The sequence below is a fragment of the Pteropus vampyrus genome, unplaced genomic scaffold (genome assembly GCF_000151845.1).
Source record: "Pteropus vampyrus isolate Shadow unplaced genomic scaffold, Pvam_2.0 Scaffold20, whole genome shotgun sequence".
NCBI classification, from domain to species: domain Eukaryota; kingdom Metazoa; phylum Chordata; class Mammalia; order Chiroptera; family Pteropodidae; genus Pteropus; species Pteropus vampyrus.
In genome coordinates this window covers 14,811,072-14,828,013 of record NW_011888801.1, presented here as the reverse complement: position 1 = coordinate 14,828,013, position 16,942 = coordinate 14,811,072, and the positions used below count along the sequence as shown (strand labels likewise).

At 50.0% G+C, this 16,942-nt stretch overlaps 1 protein-coding gene across 1 annotated transcript in view; it reads right to left on the bottom strand.

The window, feature by feature from the left end:
* Positions 1–16,153, bottom strand: part of CHAT (choline O-acetyltransferase) — a 46,179-nt gene extending 30,026 nt beyond the window's left edge. Inside the window, exons 1-7 of the mRNA XM_011355411.1 lie at positions 15,984–16,153; positions 13,708–13,809; positions 11,809–12,000; positions 10,999–11,117; positions 9,361–9,414; positions 7,652–7,832; positions 6,444–6,621 (exon numbers count right to left, since the gene is read on the bottom strand). Of these exons, the coding sequence (XP_011353713.1) occupies positions 6,444–6,621; positions 7,652–7,832; positions 9,361–9,414; positions 10,999–11,117; positions 11,809–12,000; positions 13,708–13,773 (790 nt within the window). The 5' untranslated portion in view covers positions 13,774–13,809; positions 15,984–16,153. The remainder of the gene's footprint in view (positions 1–6,443; positions 6,622–7,651; positions 7,833–9,360; positions 9,415–10,998; positions 11,118–11,808; positions 12,001–13,707; positions 13,810–15,983) is intronic.
* Between the last annotated feature and the right edge of the window lie 789 nt (positions 16,154–16,942).

Genomic DNA, 16,942 nt, shown 5'->3' with positions numbered 1-16,942 from the left:
CCTAGCCTAGGGAGCCAGGCTCCAGAGGACAGCAGAGACATCAGGTCAAGGCCAGGCCTCTTGCCCTAGACTGTGTGCCTCTCCCAGTCTGGATGCTCTGGTCCATAAAAGTCTTCATGCTTCCACTGTGGGAGCAAGGCATTGGCTCAAGCCCCATCTTCCCCCAAGAAAGAAAATAGCATTCAGCCTCGAGAGCCCAGGAGGTATTTCTGGGCCAATTAAATCAGAGAGGCTGTTATTGCTAATGTGTAATTGGTTTTTAAAGCAGCAGACTTGCCAATCTCTGGATGACAATATTTAAATAGCAAAATGCCCCATTCCAAGTGGTTCTTGTAAACCATGACCGATGCCTTCTGCAGATGCAGCCACCTTCTGTCATCTCCCTCCTTGAAAGCAGTGGCTCAGCTCTAAATGACTGCTGGGGATAAATATTTATGGGACTGTGTAAATGGAGACATCTGCTTCCAAGTTTGTTGGCAGGATCTCCACAGCAGCACCCAGGAAAGCTGGTGGTGGGGGTGGGGGGCTCTCCGAGCTGGCTATCCTTTTCCTACAAATTGACAAGTGCTGTAGTCTTCCAGACTCAGGGCCAAATGTCTAATTAAATTTCCAGACCAGGATAACGGTGTTGGTTCCTCCTGGGTTCAGGAAGCCATAGCTTTGCAGCTTGCTGGGGAGGGAGGTCCTAGGAGGATGTGCATGTCCCTCCTGAGGCCTCGAATCCCACCCCTGACTGCCAGGCCCTGCAGATCTCAGGCTTGGAAGGCGGATGCCCCAGGGTCAGTCCCGGCCTCACAGCTGACACCACCAAGGGTGGGTTATCTCAGCCTGTGGAAGACCCAGCCTCCTCCATTCCATGAGGTTGAAATCTCCCTTCATGGGCTATAATGAAGACCTAAAGCAACAAGGGACCGAAAGTGCCCAGGGCAGGGCCCAGCATCAAGGGGGAAACTACATGCACAATAGCTGCTAACATCTGAACAAAGGGGTCCCATACTGGGCTGTGAGTGTTTAGACATATATATTCCTTGGCTGCACTCTTGTCTCACTGGAAAATCACTGGGGCGATGGAATCTATTTTTGTTTTTTGTTTTTTTTTGTTTTAAGGAGTTCTTGAGATGACCCCGATGTCGTTAGCCAGCTCTAGTCACACAGACGTTGGCTCACTTGGGTTTAGTTTCAAGTCCCAGTGGGCACAGGAAGCCCTCCTGGGTTATGACAGGCAGAGGGGTGAGGTCCCCACAGGCCCTCAGGACTCCTGTTGGAGGCACTCCTTTGATTTTATTCCATCTACTTTTGTCCTAACAATTCTACTTATTCCAGTCTCCCAAACAAAGACCGCAGGCTTCTGAAGACAGTGATGGTCCTGGTGTGGCTTGGAGCTCTTAGACCCCCAGGAGGGCTCTCAGCATTGGCTATGGATGATCCAGCTGTGGATACACACATATGTCCTGCACCATGATCTCAGTGAACTCTGTATGAGAAGCTCTGTGTGAGAGGCTGTGGGGGTATGGAGACACTGGGCACAGAGTGAGGGCATAGGCTTTGCTGCAGACACCTGGCTCCATCGCTTGTGAGCTGTGCCACAGTGGCAGTTACTGGACCTCTGTGAGCTCCACTCTTTTATTGTCACAGCAGTAGAGTCAGATTGAGGAGCCTGAGAACTCATAGAGAGAGTGGACCACCTCTTCTCTCAAGGAGAAAGGAGTGATGAAATCAACCTGTCCTGCAGGGCCTCAGTTGACCCTCTGAGAATTCAGGTACAGATTTCATCTGAGCTCCACCAAGACAAAAGGAAATCAGCTTGGCCAAGGTCTCTTGCAGGATGACACCTGCCTGGTCTCTGCCCAGGTCTCTGGAAGGGAGATGAAGACCATAGGATTTCAGTTGTGATGCCCTGAAAAGCACCCACCTCAAGGTGTCAATTATGATACTGCTATGGGCTGGAAATGTGTTTCCACCCCAACTCCAGCCAGGTAGGCATTCCTGGAACTAGGAGAGAATAACGTCCCAGAAGTTAAGGGGTTGGGAGCATTGTTTAGAATGATGACAACTGCCCCTAGGTCTGTCACTGGCACTCCCATGCCCTGATGCTCCAGTGGCCTCTGCATGGGCTCAGCCCTCACCCCTTCTCCTTTCCTCTTTCCTGATTCCTTCATGATGCCTGGCTAGTGATGGCTGGTTCCCTGCATCAGTAATCTCTTCTGAAAGTGTTCTGTTCACCTTCTGCCTCAACTGGAGGCAGTCCCTGGGGGTACATATCCCTGTGCCCAATCATCATTCAGGTAGCTTGAATGTCCTTGTGGATGACCCAGGCCTAATCTTCCTCTCTCAGCCTCTCAACCTCCCAACTTTGACAGTCTAGCCTCAGCATCCACTCCTGCAATCATATCTTGGAACTATCACTACCAGGAACTACCCCCACTGAAGTCTCAGTTTCAAACATCCCATACTCTTGACTTATCTCACTGATACCCCAAAAACCATCGGCCCCACTACCTATTTCGACTATCCATCATCCACGTCTGTCTTTCACTTCCTTTCTGTCATGGGCTGAATTGTGTCCTCCCAAAATTCCTAAATTGAAGTCCTAATTCCCAGTACCTCAGAATGAGACTGTATTTGGGAGTGAGGTCTTTATTGAGATAATTAAGGTAAAATGAGTTCAGGTTATTAGGGTGGGCCCTAATCCAACATGACTAATGTCCTTATACGAAGAAGAGATTAGGACACAGACATTCACAAAGAAAAGACCATGTGAAGACACAAGGAGAAGACAGCCATCCGCAAGCCAAGGAGGCAGGCCTCAGAAGAAACTAACCCTGTTGATACTTTAATCTCAGATCGCTAGCTTCCAGAGCTGTGAGAAAATAAATTCCTGTTGTTTAAGCCACTCAGTATATGGTACTTTGTTATGGCAGCTGGAGCAGACTACTATGCCTCCTTACTGAGTTCAGGTTCCAACATTATAACTGTTTCCTTGTCACACACACCCTTCCCTTGGTCATATTCACAAGCTTTGTCCAAAACTGGTGATTCACCCACCTACTCCTTGCCTGAACCTGAAGAGCTGAACATTGTGGGGAGTGGGGGTGGGGGATGGTGCAAAACAATGCTAATTTTTTTCTCCTAAAATGTATGATCACAAGTCCTCAAATATGAGTAAGTTCTCTTTCCCACTTTCTGAAAGCCTATTTCATGTGTTCTCTTTCATCTTCAGAATTTCATCCCCTGCCTCTCAGCTCATGGATGTGGCTCTGTCGATCTGAGACCAGAAGTCACCAGTCGGGAACCTCCTCATTCTCCCACTACCATAGCACAATCTTATGTATCTCGGACCCAGGTTTCTGTTTTCCTTGCACAAACCAAAAGCTTCTTTTTCTCTGGGCTCTGTTTCAAGAATTCCAGGACTGGTTTTCTGTGTGAAGGACTGGTTTTCTGCTATGCAGATGATACAGTCAGTGCTAACTGGATTAATCGGACTTCTGAAGAGAAGGTGCATGTGCCCCTCCTTTCTGTCACACATCCCTGTTGCAAGAATTCCATCTTTCCATTGACCTTCTCTCTCCTCATTAATAATTCTCTTATGGGATTAACTCCATGAATTTGTCTACATGCAACCATGCCCTTGCCTCTCCTACTAAAAACACTTTCCTTGATCCCTTCCTTTTCCAGCAATTTCTCCATTTTTCTGCTCCTTTTAAAACCAAACTGTGAAAGAGCCATCCACACTTACTGATGCTACTTATTGACCTCATCAACAATTTCTCCCTGCTTTTGGATCACATCCATCAGCCTACAACCATTCACTCTTCCCACTACTCCAGTCTGACCTCCGTGAAGGTCACCAATGACTCTTCCTTGAGCTCTCAGCAGTATTCCAAGTGGTTGGCCACTCCCTCATTCCATCTTGGATTGTTGTGACTCATTTGATTCCTTTTGCATCTTTCTCTACCTGACCTCCGAGGCCCCGTTCTTTTGCTTCTAGATGATCTCACCCAGGTCCATGACTTTAAATATCACTTATGTGCTGATGGCTCTCAAATTTATAACTCTGTACTGACCTCTGTCTTGAGGCTCAGACACATAGATCTAATTTGATGTCTCCAGTTGGATGACTCAAAGCATCTCAAACCTGACATAATTGGAAAGAACTTCTCCATGCTGTAGCCATTTCCCCACCTGTTTCCCACCTCCGTGAATCGTACCACCATCCACTCAGTTGCTCAAACTAAAGCTTAGGAGACTTTGCCACTTCTCTTTTCCTTCTTCTTCTACTTTGAAATATATGTAGACCTTACCCATGTCTTTCCCTCTCAACTCTAGCCCAAGCTGCTATAATCTTTCACTTTTATACAGAAATCATTTCCTAAATGGTTTCCCCATCTGCCTTCTTGGGAAGTGGGGTGGCCGTTCCAGAGAGGAGGGCTTTGTAAAGGACTGGTTTTCTGCTATGCAGATGATACAGTCAGTGCTAACTGGGTTAATCGGACTTCTGAAGGGAAGGTGCATGTGCCCCTCCTTTCTGTCACACATCCCTTAGAAACAGCACTTCCATTTAGAAATCCAGATCAAAATCCATTAACAAATTAATTCTGATTAGTGCAGTCCAAGCCCTGAGACCTCAAGGCAATCATGAGCAGGGAGATGACTTGGCCTGGCCTGCTAATAAAGTGGAAACTGTACTGGAAGCAGAAGCGATTATTTTGATGCCTCAGGCTGTCCCTGGAGAGGAGAAGAGTGGGATTTGATTACAACATGGTCTCCTGAGGGAATTAACTCACTTTCAAATGATAAATTATTAATTCCTCAACTTGGTTAGGTCTATGAGAACGAGCTCAGTTCTCATACCTCCTGGTGGCCTGCGTAGTCCCTGATTTAGGAAGAAGCATTCATAGGTGCCCAATAACTGGATGAAAGAATACTTAATTGGTAAGTGAGAAATAAGTCTGGGGCCTAGTATATTTAGTAGCCCTTCATTCTTTTATTGAACAAATATAATTGGGCCCTTACTGTGCTTGGCATGGCAGATTCAAAAATTAAACCAAATAGATAAGGCCCTTCCTGGACTTTATTGACTGGAAGAGGAAGGCAGACAATCAGCACGACTCAAACAAATGAGAGTGAGAAATGCAGTCAGAGTATATTAGGAGAGGGATGCTCAAGGAGGGCCTAAGGTGGTAACACCTGAGGTGAGATCTAGATGGTGCAAAGAGCCAGCCAATCCTGTGAGAAGAACTTTCTAGGGAGAGGGACCAGAAAATCTAAGTACCTCTTGCCAGAGAGCCAGGTCCTGCTGCCTTCTTATTCTCCCGGTATGACCAGTATGGCCATCTTTGCCTCATGGTAGGGCAGGCGCATCACTGCTGGCCTGCTGGTTTTGCCCACAGTCAGTTTGCCATTCTGGATGCTATCCTTCTCTCCTGCCTCTCTCACTTATGTCACAGGACTTTGCTCAATTCCCACCTCTTCTAAAGAAGCCTTTCTAAAGCCTCCCAATTGGAAGGGCTCCCTTCTCACTCTGAAGTCTTGAAGCATTTATTTGGCACCTGCTGTGTCTATTATGTTAAGTGGATAGATGTCACATTACCATGTATTTGAACCTGCTCCTGCAAGCCCTCTTTTCCTCTGTTTCTTTCAAGTGGGCTTGGGGGTAAAGTTTTCATCCTCTCTGCCTCTTATACTCCCCAGGCCTAGGCCAGGTCCTCAGCTTACAGACACTCAGGGAGTCTTGATGGACACTGAGCCAAGTGAAAGCCCGAGTGGTAGATGGAGGCTCACAGAAGTCTCATCTGTCATCCAAGAATCTCTAGCCTATGCAAGAAAGGTAGGCTCTCCATCCAGTTCCTGGGAATATGACTGGCTTTGGATTTGAAAAGTAGTTTCCAGAAGTATGATTTAAAAAAGTTAAGACTATTACTAGCTTTCTTATAGGGATGCTTGGAAACATTCACAAAGGGAGCAGCCAGTCCGAAGGATAAGGTCAGCTTGAAAATGAGAAGTTCTAGGACCAAGAAATCACATGAAGGAGGCAACCAACCACCCTTCCAGAAGTGAGCTCCCTCCCAAATCCCCATCTGACAGCTCTCCCAGTGACACAGACCCCTTAAATGAGAATGATCCCTGCCCACAAGAAAAACACAACTGCTTAATTATAGCCAGCCTCCTTCCAGCTCAAAATCTTCCCTTGCCCAGTATTCCCAGACAAGCCAGGATTCCAGTGCTAATCAGCCTCACCCAGAAAGCTGAAATAAGAGGGTCAGCGTCAAGGTGTATCGTCCGACAGCAGAACTTGTTGCCAGGTCCTGAGTTGGAGGGAGGCCTGAGCCCCCCATGCAATGGCAAATGGGGATGAGGCATGGTGCCTGACCCTGGAGGAGGGAAAGCCAATGGGCGTGAGAGGATGAGATGAGTGTGGAGATGTGCTGGACACTACTGCTGACCTTTCACGAGGACCGTCCTGGCCTCAGCCCACTCGCTCCTCCCGTCTGATGTCAGCAGGCCGATTGGAGGCAAACGTTCATCCTCGTTGGAAGCCATTTTGACTATCTTTCTCAACTGAGTGAACAGATCCCCCTCACTGAGACGGCGGAAATTAATGACAACATCCAAGACAAAGAACTGTAGGGGAAACAGGTCAAACATGTCACTCATGGCAACTGGCCCAAGGCGCCAGGCCTTCACTGAGCCTTCACAGGTGAGAACGGATGGGGATGCTCAGGCCCAAGGTCTCTGAAGTATGTGATGGCTCTGAATAGTCACAATTTGGGACCAACCCAACTCTGTCAGCGGTACTGGACTCCAAGCTACTTCAAATCAAAGAAGTCCAGATTAAACTTAGCTAAAAGAACATTTGATTTTGTGGTTCCTAGTTCATGTAAAACTATTATGTTTGTGGGGGAATTGAGTATAGATTGGTACAACCACTGTTGGAGGAGGCTGTGTCTATCATTGCTAAAAATGTGCATACCCTATGACTCAGTAATTGTACTTATAAATACATACTTTAGCCTATGGCTTAAAGAAACATACCCTAGTGCCAGAAGACCTATACAAGAATGTGTATATCAGCCTTGTTTGCAGCAAGATGGTAGAGCCTAAATGTCTCCAGTAGGTAATAACTAAGTAAAATGTACCTATCCAGAGCATGTCTACCTAGTAGTTAAAAGGAATGAACTAGTTCTCGATACAGCTACAGGGATAGATCTCAAACATCCTGGTGAGTGGAGAAAAAAGATCAAAGAAGCCTTCAATAGTCAGTCTGTAAAGCTGTCCATCTGCCTGTGTATAGTCTCCAGGAAGGCCACAGCCTCAGTGACTACATGTGGAGGGGCTGAGGCCATGCTGGGTCTCATTAACGACCCTCAGCCCATCCATTCAAGTAGCTCTTTTGACCTGACCTGGTTAAGGATGGAATGGGAGCCCATGGACAGTGTTCTCAATAGATGACTCTCCTCATTCTTAAAATCTAACCAGTAGAGAGAAATGGGACTGACTAGGAGTCAGGAGGTCCCACTTTGGGGCCACTCTGGCCCAGGTCACTGTGAGACTCTGGGAGAGGGCTATGAGTACCCTTGGAAAAGCAGGAATGGATGAGCACATGTGTGCCCTCCCCAAGCCCAAGAGGCTGCAGCAGCAAGGGGCTGCTTACCTGGTTGCAGCAGGCCACAATGATGTGCTCCGGCTCGGGCATGACACTGCTCTTCTGGGCCACCAATGTGTCCTGTGTGTGGCCAGGGAGCCGGTAGGAGGAGAAGAGCCCATAGTATTGCTTCATACAGAGCTGCTGCCCTGACAGCTGGCCTTTGGCACAGTCAGTGGGGATGGAATGGCTGGAGGGGGAGAGAGGCGGAGAATCAGAATTGGTTCTACTAACCATCCAGCCCTAACTTGATTAGGCAAAGCAGGGCACAAAAACTAGAACTGCAGTACAATGGCAGTCAAAGAGTTTGACTCTCCACTTTTTAAAGTACTATAATGCCCGATTTGTATGGCCAAGGAGACCCTCAGGGTTTCCTCACCCGTCTCAAGCACTACAGTGCAGATCTTGCCATTTTAGCCCTCTGTGCCTTTGCTCATGCTGATCTTTGCTTGGCATGCCCTCACCCCACCCTGTGCTTAGCTAATCTGTTTAGAAAACCCCTTCTACTCCTCCAAGAGCTTACTCCTTCATGACTTCTTCTAGAAGCCTCCTCTGAATTCAAGGCAGAAAACTCTTTCTCCTGTGGTCTCAGCATATTTTGTGTCTTTCCTTTCTCCCTCTCCCCCTTTCTCCTCCTCTTATTTCTCCCCCACTATCTCACTCCCCTTCCTTCCTTCCACCCTTTCAGACAACAAATGTTTTTGAGCGCTCCTCTGAGCCAGGCACCATTCTGGGATCTGAAGAAACAGTGGCAAAGAAAACATGAGTTTCCTGCTCTAATAGGGTACAGGTCTTGGGATATTTAGGTTGGGCACAGACAACAAGCAGCAGACTGGTAAACAGGAGGGTTTCAGGTAGTGAGCCAGGGTGACAAGGAAGAGGGGCCAGGAGCAATCTCACTGATGACCAGACGTGTGAGCTCAGCCCTAAGGATTAGAGGCAGCCATGACTAGAGCTGGGGCCCATTGAGGTGGGCCAGGTGAGTACACCACAGCCCTGCTGCTCCAAGTGCAGGTATTAAACTGAGCTGTAATGACCAACACATGACAGAGTGAGTATAGAAATCCAGAGGGGGCTTTCAGAAACTTTTGCATCAATCAAGCAGAGGAATTTTATGTCCATTGACTCTAATAATAAAACAAGTGGTCTCATATTTTGTACTTTCTAATAATTCACTTTTGTAATGTTTTACAAACATTTTATAAAATTCAAAAATATGTTAGTTCTTCACAGATTATTTGATGAACACCAGTTTAATGTAGAAAGGAAGCCAGTGGGGTTGAAGCTGAGTAAGCAGGCTCAGACTGAGGAGACCATTCTCCTTGAGTAGCAGGTAGCAAGGCTGACTCACCATGCCTCTCTCCAGCAACTCTCCCTTTGCCACCTTCTCATGTGTTCACTAGATTCCTGATACACATACAAGTGTGGATATACAAGGGATTGAGGAAGGGCATTATTTTAAAGATATCAAGGAAGGACAGTGCTTATCCCAGGAAAAGGAACTGTTAATGGTTGGGCCAGCTAGGGTAAAGGTCATCCTGATGCTGAGAGGTAGATGGGGTTCAGTGACAGGAACACAGGAACCAGGAACACAGAGCTGAAAAAAGACAAGGTCCCTGCCTTCTGGAGCTCCTTGTCTAGTGTGGGATGGAGACAGGTGAATCAACAGGCTGTGCTGGAACAGGGCACTACCCTTTTCAGGCTGGGCCCAGTCCTACCTGTCCAGCAGCGCCTTGTAGTTGAGTATACCAGAGATGAGATTGGCAGCAAACCTGCAGAGAGAGATGAGGCCTTAGCCTCTCCTTTCAGGGGCCCAGGCTCCCTCCCTCCTTTCAACCTTCTTCTCCCTCCTTTCCTTTCTCTTTCTCCCTCCCCACTTCCTTCCTCCCTTCTCCCTCTATAGTTTGCTCGCTCTCTCTTCTCTCTCTCTCTCTCATTCTCTGTCTCTCTGTCTCTCTCTGTCTCTCTGTCTCTCTGTCTCTCTCTCTCTCTCTCTCTCTCTCTCTCTCTCTCTCTCTCTCTCTCCCCACCCCATTCCCCAAATTCAGTGACCACCCACCAGATACCAGGTCTTTGTGGTGTCCTAATCAGATGGGATTCCTGCCACTCTCCCACTCCATGCTGTCAGTCCCTCACAAGCTTTAGATTAAAAAGTGTTCTCATGGAGAGAACTTCAGGGAGGAGAGGAAACTGGAAAATGAATGATGAGGAGGAAGAAGGAGAGGAAGCCAGGAGAGGCCACAGAGCAGTCAAGAGAGGGCTTGATGGTCAGGGATGGGGTTCTTCCTAGGAAAGGCTCATGCTGGGGCAGGACTGGACCAAGATCCCAGGGTTTTGCATCGGGAAATCCAATCTCCTGGGCAAAGTCAATAATTTGGTTCTCTAAATGCTAATGAAAAATAAAGTGAGTGCTGGGAATAAAAAAGATATTAGAGGACCATACCATGGAACCATGTCACCTTAACTGTTCATGGATGACAAACCCTGGCTTAATTGCATCAGGAGAAAAATGCTCACTAGGATGAAATTTTGATAACTGTTTTTAAAAGTCATTCACCCATTCATGCACTTTGTTTATCCCAGGGGAAGGGGGAAGACTGCCCCAGACGATTGGGCTGGTCTAGGTGAAGAAGGAGCGGGTATGGATCTTCCAAGCATAGCTGAGCCTTATTCGTAGGCAAGGTGGGCCCCGCCTCTTGTTCTTTTCCTCCCTATGAAAGGTCCCTATGTCATGCTCCCTTCAGGTCTTAAAACCAGAGACCTGGATTTGGGTCTGAGTGACTACTGCAGAAAGACCTTCCTCCCTGCCCCACCCCTGCATAAGTGGCCCCTCCATTGTCATCTTTGGGCCCAGAGGCCAGTCCAGCAGCTCAGTGAGCTCTGAAATTTCAGCAGATGGCACAGGATCTGGCGAAGGTGGCTTGCAGAAAGGAACCATTTCCACCCCATTGGAACCTCTGTTTAGAGCTGGGGGCTGGAGGGCAGCAGAGGTCTCCCAGATCACCTGGGGCAGTGTGTCCCACTGACAAGTCCCAGCACTGGCAGGGTCAGAGGGTACCCACCTCCCCCTAGAGCCTCAGTCAGGCCGACTGCAATGGGAACACCTTGGGGCCCATGCTGTCCATTAGTGCCCATCCATCTCAAATAAATACATTCTGAGGAAGACTTTGTATTTGTTCCTCACACACAACCTCCTTTCTGACCCCGCGACCTGGACAGCTGCTGTCTTGGGGCCATTTGGCCTCAGAAAGCTCTGCAAAGGCACAAGCTTTGGCCTTTTGTTCCTGGTGCTGGGTACAGGACCCTTCCCCAAGGCAGACTCCCAAGATGCAAGCCCAGGAGCACAGTGACCTCACCTTAGCTGATCATTGGTGTCCTGGAAGTGTTGCCGGGCAAATATCACAGCTGGGCTGGAGTTGACAGGCAGGGCCAAGCGGTTGTTAAGATACATATCATTCAGCCAGTACTCAGACACCTGTGGGGGAGAGTGCAAAAGGGGTGCCCTTAACCCTATGGACCATGTACACCCCTCCAAACAAGGGCACCTTACCTGTGTACCAGTCCCTTCCTGGCAGCCCTGAGGGACAACTGGGACACTTTACTGGATCATGCACTTTTTTCATTCATTCATTCCACAAACATGCACTGAGTTCTAAGATCCTTCTGCTAGGATCATGTGCTTCCCGACTCACATGCCTATCCTTCATCCTTGGTTCATACTTTCTCCTTTCCTCCATCTCAGGTTCCCATCTTGGTTGTTTGGTGCTTCATCCATGTTCCCTGACCATCCTTATGAGACTTACATTCCTGCCTTTCACCCCTCTCTGTTTTCCTGAACTCATCTCTATCTTCTGCTGCCCCATACCTGTCACCCATCTATCCCCCAACCTTTTCCCCATCTGCCCCATCCTTGCCCTTCTTTGTCTCCCATCTATTTCTCCCATCTGTCCCCCTCATCTCCATCTTTACCTCCCACATCATGTTTGTCTGTTCCTTACCTTTGTCCCTTACTCTCCCCCATCTCTCCTCCATTCTTGTCCCCCATCTGCCCCATCTTTTTCACTTACCTCTCCCTCATCCAAATCCCTCTGTCTCCATGTCTGCCTCCCGCCTCCCAGTCATGGATCCCTTGTCTACCCTGTCAACTTTGTCCCAGTAACTCTTACCCAGTTTGCTGTCTTCTCCTGCTGCTCCAGCAGCTTCTGCTGCAGGGTCTCCCCAAGGCCACCAGGTGCCCCAAACCGCTGCACTATGGCCTGGCTCCTCTTGAACTGCTCTTTGGGCACCAGGTGCTGCATGCACCGTAGGTAAGTGGCCAAGGTCTGCTGCAGTGGGGGCACTGGGAGTTTGGGCAGCCCCTGGAAGAGAGGGTTCACAGGCACTTGCTATGCCTGTCCTTATGTGTAGTCGATACCTGTCCCTAAATTGATGCCCAATGTTTGTCTCCATCTTCCCCAATCTTTGTTCCCTATCCTGGGACTCATCTGTTTCCAGGCCTTTTCATATTATTGCTTAAATTTCACAAAGTTGGCAGATAGCGGGTTGCCTTCTTTCAGGGGTTTTTCCTCTGTGGGATGGTGCGGGTGGTGAATTTCCACTCCAGGTAGACTGTGGAGTAAAGGGGCCTGTTGAAAGCTTGCCTCCACTGTGCTCCTGCTGCTGCACAGGCTAGAGCCTCCACACCCACCCTGGGCAGATGGACCGATATGAATATGCACTGATGAGTGAATGGAAGTCCCCCACATGTCTGATCCTGTGTCCAGAGTTCACTACCCTAGCGGGAGGAAGGAGGGTGTTAATGTTAACTCTGGGCTACTCCTGCCCTGGGGACCACTCGATGGGTCTGAGCAGCGTTTCAGGTTGTCCAGCCCACTCCCAGAGAGCCAGGTCCAGGTCTCCCATCCAGCCAGTTCCCTCTCCCTTCTGTTGGGGTCTGGGGATCTGTGTGGTAAGCGAGTGAGCAAGCACCTACAGAAAGCTCAGTGCAGCTCGTGGTATTGCCAAGAGTACCAGCAGGTCTGGCTGGAGCTTCTGCTAGAAACAAGCCACTTCTGACTCTGCCCTGGGACTCAGCCTGGGTTATGGGGATTTGGTGATGGGTAAAAAGGAACAAAGTCAGATGTCTCAGCCTCTCGGGGCTCCTCCCAGACTCTCATAGACTTCTGGCCCACAATAAGGACAGAAGCAGGGACTTATACTAATGAAGGTCCTTGGACTCTAGAGTCTCAGGTCAATACACATTTCCTGGGCAGTGCACATGATCCAGGCTCTGGGCTAGACTCAGTTTCGATGGAGAGACAGGGCTTGCTCTCAAGGCAGCCACAGTCCAAAGGGAGGGACACATCATGGAGCAGAAGCAACAACAGAAGTGTTGTCAGCTGCAATGGATAGGACCATGTGGTGAGCAACTTCATGGGAGAAGCCAGAAAGTTCTTATCAGGGTTTCAAATGAATCCTGGGGGATGGGGGTGTCAAGGAGGTGTCAAGAAGACAAGTGTGGCAACGTGCAACATCCTGGTAGTCAGATGTGTTGCTTTATCACTCTAGAAGGTGAGAGGAGTAGGAGAGAAAATGCCTGCTCAGGGAGGAGTGGTTTGTCTCAAGTCAGTGGGAAAGATGGTGCCTAAGGCTCCAGGGCTAAACTAGAGACAACAGCTCGGGTGCAACAAGACTTAGAGTAGAGAATTCAGCCTTACCTAAGGAAACTCCACTAAGCTCAAAACTATTGAGAGTGAAACTTAGGGTGGGGAAAAGTCCTGAGAGATAAAAAGAGTACTTGGCTCTGGTCAAGGGCTCTCCCTGACCTTGGGGGTTAGGAAGTGTGGTTGTCAGTATTCCAAACTAGCACCCCGTGAAGCTACTTCCAGCCCCACACCTAGGCCTTCCCAGGCTCCTCAACAGGGTCAGGGCAAGGCTTCAGCCTGGACCTCATTCATGCCCAGGAGAGTACAAGGCTAGGGGCCGGGCAAGTGCTGAGGGCCAGTCCCACTCAAGACTGTTCTGGAAACAAGAGCATGTCAGTAGGGAGAGCAAAGATGAGAAAGAGGGCTCCAAAAGTCACTCACAGTTTCTTCCTCACTGCTGGGAGATTTTGCTGCCATCTTATGGGGGGCTTTTTCCAGGATGGGCATCTTGGTGACTTCTGGTTGAGAAAGCAGAAGTGCGACCTAAGGACCAAGAAACAGGAAGGCATCAGCACAACAGCCATGTAGACCTGCCATGAGTCCTTCACCTTCCATAGTCTGACACCCACTCACTCCCTGTGAGGAGACCAGAGCTGGACAGTAGTGCACACAAGTCTCATTGTAGGTCTGATCTCAATCTCCTGGCCTCCAGACCAGCCATCTCTGACCACAGTGTCCTCTCTGAGCCCCCAAATAGGGGAATATGGGGCCTGAAGTGACCCTCCAGCTGGTACCTGCTTTACCAGACTGCTGTCATCCAGGCCCAATTGACCACCTCAGGGTAAAGTGGGAAGGAGCAGGGCTCTAGATCCTTGCCCACTTCAGATCCACAAGGGGTCATTGGCAGAGTTCCTGCCTGGTACCAAATAGACGTGTAATTTAAAGATTAAAACCTCTCTTTCCCACTAGACTGTGAGCTTCTCCAGGGCAAGACTATATCTGTCATGTTCAGTGTTTCATCTCTGGGACCTAACTGGTGCCTGGCATAGAGTAGGATGTGTGTTGCAGAGCTGAGTAAAAGAAATGCATGCATACATGAATGCGTGTCTGAATGGATATATGCCTGAATGAATACAAGGCTCTCCAAGACCCTGGGCTCCAGGAGGCTCTCTGGGCTGATTGAGAGCCTGCCTTGTGGTCAAGGCAGGGAGGACCCTGAAGCCTGCTGGACAGGCTGTGACTTAGGCAGTCTCTGGTCTGCAGATTCCCAGTGTAGGTGACATGGGAATGCTGAAGGAGGTGATACAAGAAAGCTGGGCAGCCCAGGCACCTAGGGGCCACGTGACTCAGCTTGGAAACTGGTGAATTAATTTTGAAGGAGGAGTAAAAGTAAGCCAAACGAAGAGAGACAAAGGTCCATTTTTAAGGCTAGTGGGGCTCACCTCTACCCTCAGATAGCCCTCTAAGCTAAGCGTAAGCCTGTAGAGACACACACACATGCTTTCCACTCACTCCTCTCTAATTTATTACCAAGAGCTTAAAACTGATGCTTAGCCCATTCCACCCCTTACCCTATCCTCACCCCAGGCAGGCACAGTCCAGGTTGGGGCTGGGCGTGAGCATAGTACCCAAGGACAGAATATCCAGAAAGATGGATGAACCCAGCACGGGGGTGGAGAAGCCTTGGGCTGCCTGGAAGTGTTGGGCAGAGAATGTAGAGTCCTTCCAGACACTGAACAAGAGCCTCTGGACTAAGTGGTCCCCAGACCCATTAGTGTCATAGAGTGTAGGGGCTGCATCTATTCACTGCAGAAGTGGCAGTATTCAGGTGAGGGTCCACCAACAGTGTGGCAGGGTTTTGAGGGGACAAAGAAGGGTGAGGTCAGCTTGGTAAGAGCCTTAGATACAGGGTGGCACATGCCTTCTCTTGCTCTGGTCCTAGGCCAGCACCATAGCGAGAAGATACTAGTCAGACCTCAGAGATCCCACCATCTGGGAGAGTGGAAGGAGAGCTAAGCAAGATGGTTTCCTAGGGGCTAAAGGGGAGGGCCTGGCCCTTACTCCAGATGCAGTTTCTCCTTGGACCTTGGTGCTTAGAGGGTGTATGTGCCTATGTGTTCAGTCTGTCTGTTTGATGCTTTCTCGGCCAGCCTGGCTTCCAAAAGCTTCACGCAGAGATCTCTGTTCTGCCCTAGAGACCCAATCTCAGCTCTGCCCTGCACCACAGGCTTTCAACATGCTCTAGGGACTCTCTTCGACCAGGCTCGTACTTGCCGGCGGCGCCAGATCCCCACCTCCTTCCTCTTCTAGAGTAGGAGAGGCGAGCTCGCCCCCGCACTTCCGAGTGGTGGGGGGTGAGACCTGCGGGCCTTTCGACTGGGCACAGAAGGTCTGCACCTTGGCACATGGCAGATGGAGGTCCAGGAGAAGTGAGGACATTCACGTGGAGCCGCGGAGCCCTGATGGTCAAACCAAGCCTTTTCTCCCTAACGTCTTATTGTCCAGCTCCCCCACTCCCTGTCCCCACTCTCCGTGAGGAAGCACTAGAGCCGCTGGATTCCTCAGTCTCCTGGCGGTCCCCCGACGGCCGCTGCGGTTTAGGACTTGGAGAACTCCGCAGGTCCTGGGACCTCTGTCCCGGCGCGGTCTCTGAAAGGAACCTCCCTCCGGTCCCTGAGCTTTACTCCCGTGCTGCGCGCCAGCCCAGCCCTTCTCACCTGCTCTGCTCGGCTCTGCCGCCTTGGCCGCCGCTGCACCTCACGGACCAGGACTCGGGGCGGGAGTGTGAGCTGGAAGAGATCTGGAGGCACGTCAGCAGAGCGGGGGTGCGGGCTGCCGCTTCTGTCGGTGGTAGAGCCTCCGACGACGTTGCCGCGTCCCCGCGGGCTCCCGACTGGCTGCCAGCGAGTTGGCCGCGCCTGTCCTCTCCTCCTCCTGTTCCTCCTCCCTCCCCTCCTTTCTTTTCCTCCCTTCTCCAGCCCCACCCCGGTCTCTCTCTTTCTATGTCCTCTATTTCCCTTGCACCCTCCCCCCGCCCTCCGCCACTTCCCGGTGCCTTCCGAGATCCCACCTCTAGGTCCCCTGCCCTGGCTCGGACCAGTTTACACAAGGGCAGCAGAATTCAGGACCGAGAAGGGCATGCAGAACATTGCCCCACCCATGCCCATTGCCCCCAGCCCAGCAGTCCCCAGTCCCCGCGCTCCCCAAATCCATTATCTTAGCAGCGGCTGCATCTGCAGAACGCTGGGTAGAGTTAGGTCTGGGGAGATCTGTACCCTCCGCACCGTCTAGGTCAGGCTCAAACCCTACTACAACTCCTTTCAAAATTAATAATAATAACACCTCTTTGTTATTCACTGCAGGTCCTCCCTCCTTTTTATTTCCACCTCTGTTAGCACTGTTGGGGGTGGGGAGAGATACAGACTTGGGGATGCTTAGAAACACCAGCCAGAAGCAGGCACTTCTCCTAGACAAAGCACTCCTCCCCCAGCCCACACATAGATCCTTACAAGCAAACACATACAGACAGACTCACAAAGACAGACCCTGTCCAGACAAACACATAAGAGACCACCCACATGCAGACCAACGACAAACGTACACACACTAGCCATGCAGATTCTCTCAGGCGTTGTCTAACTCTTAGGTATTCCTCAACCAAGCCACCTTTACTGCG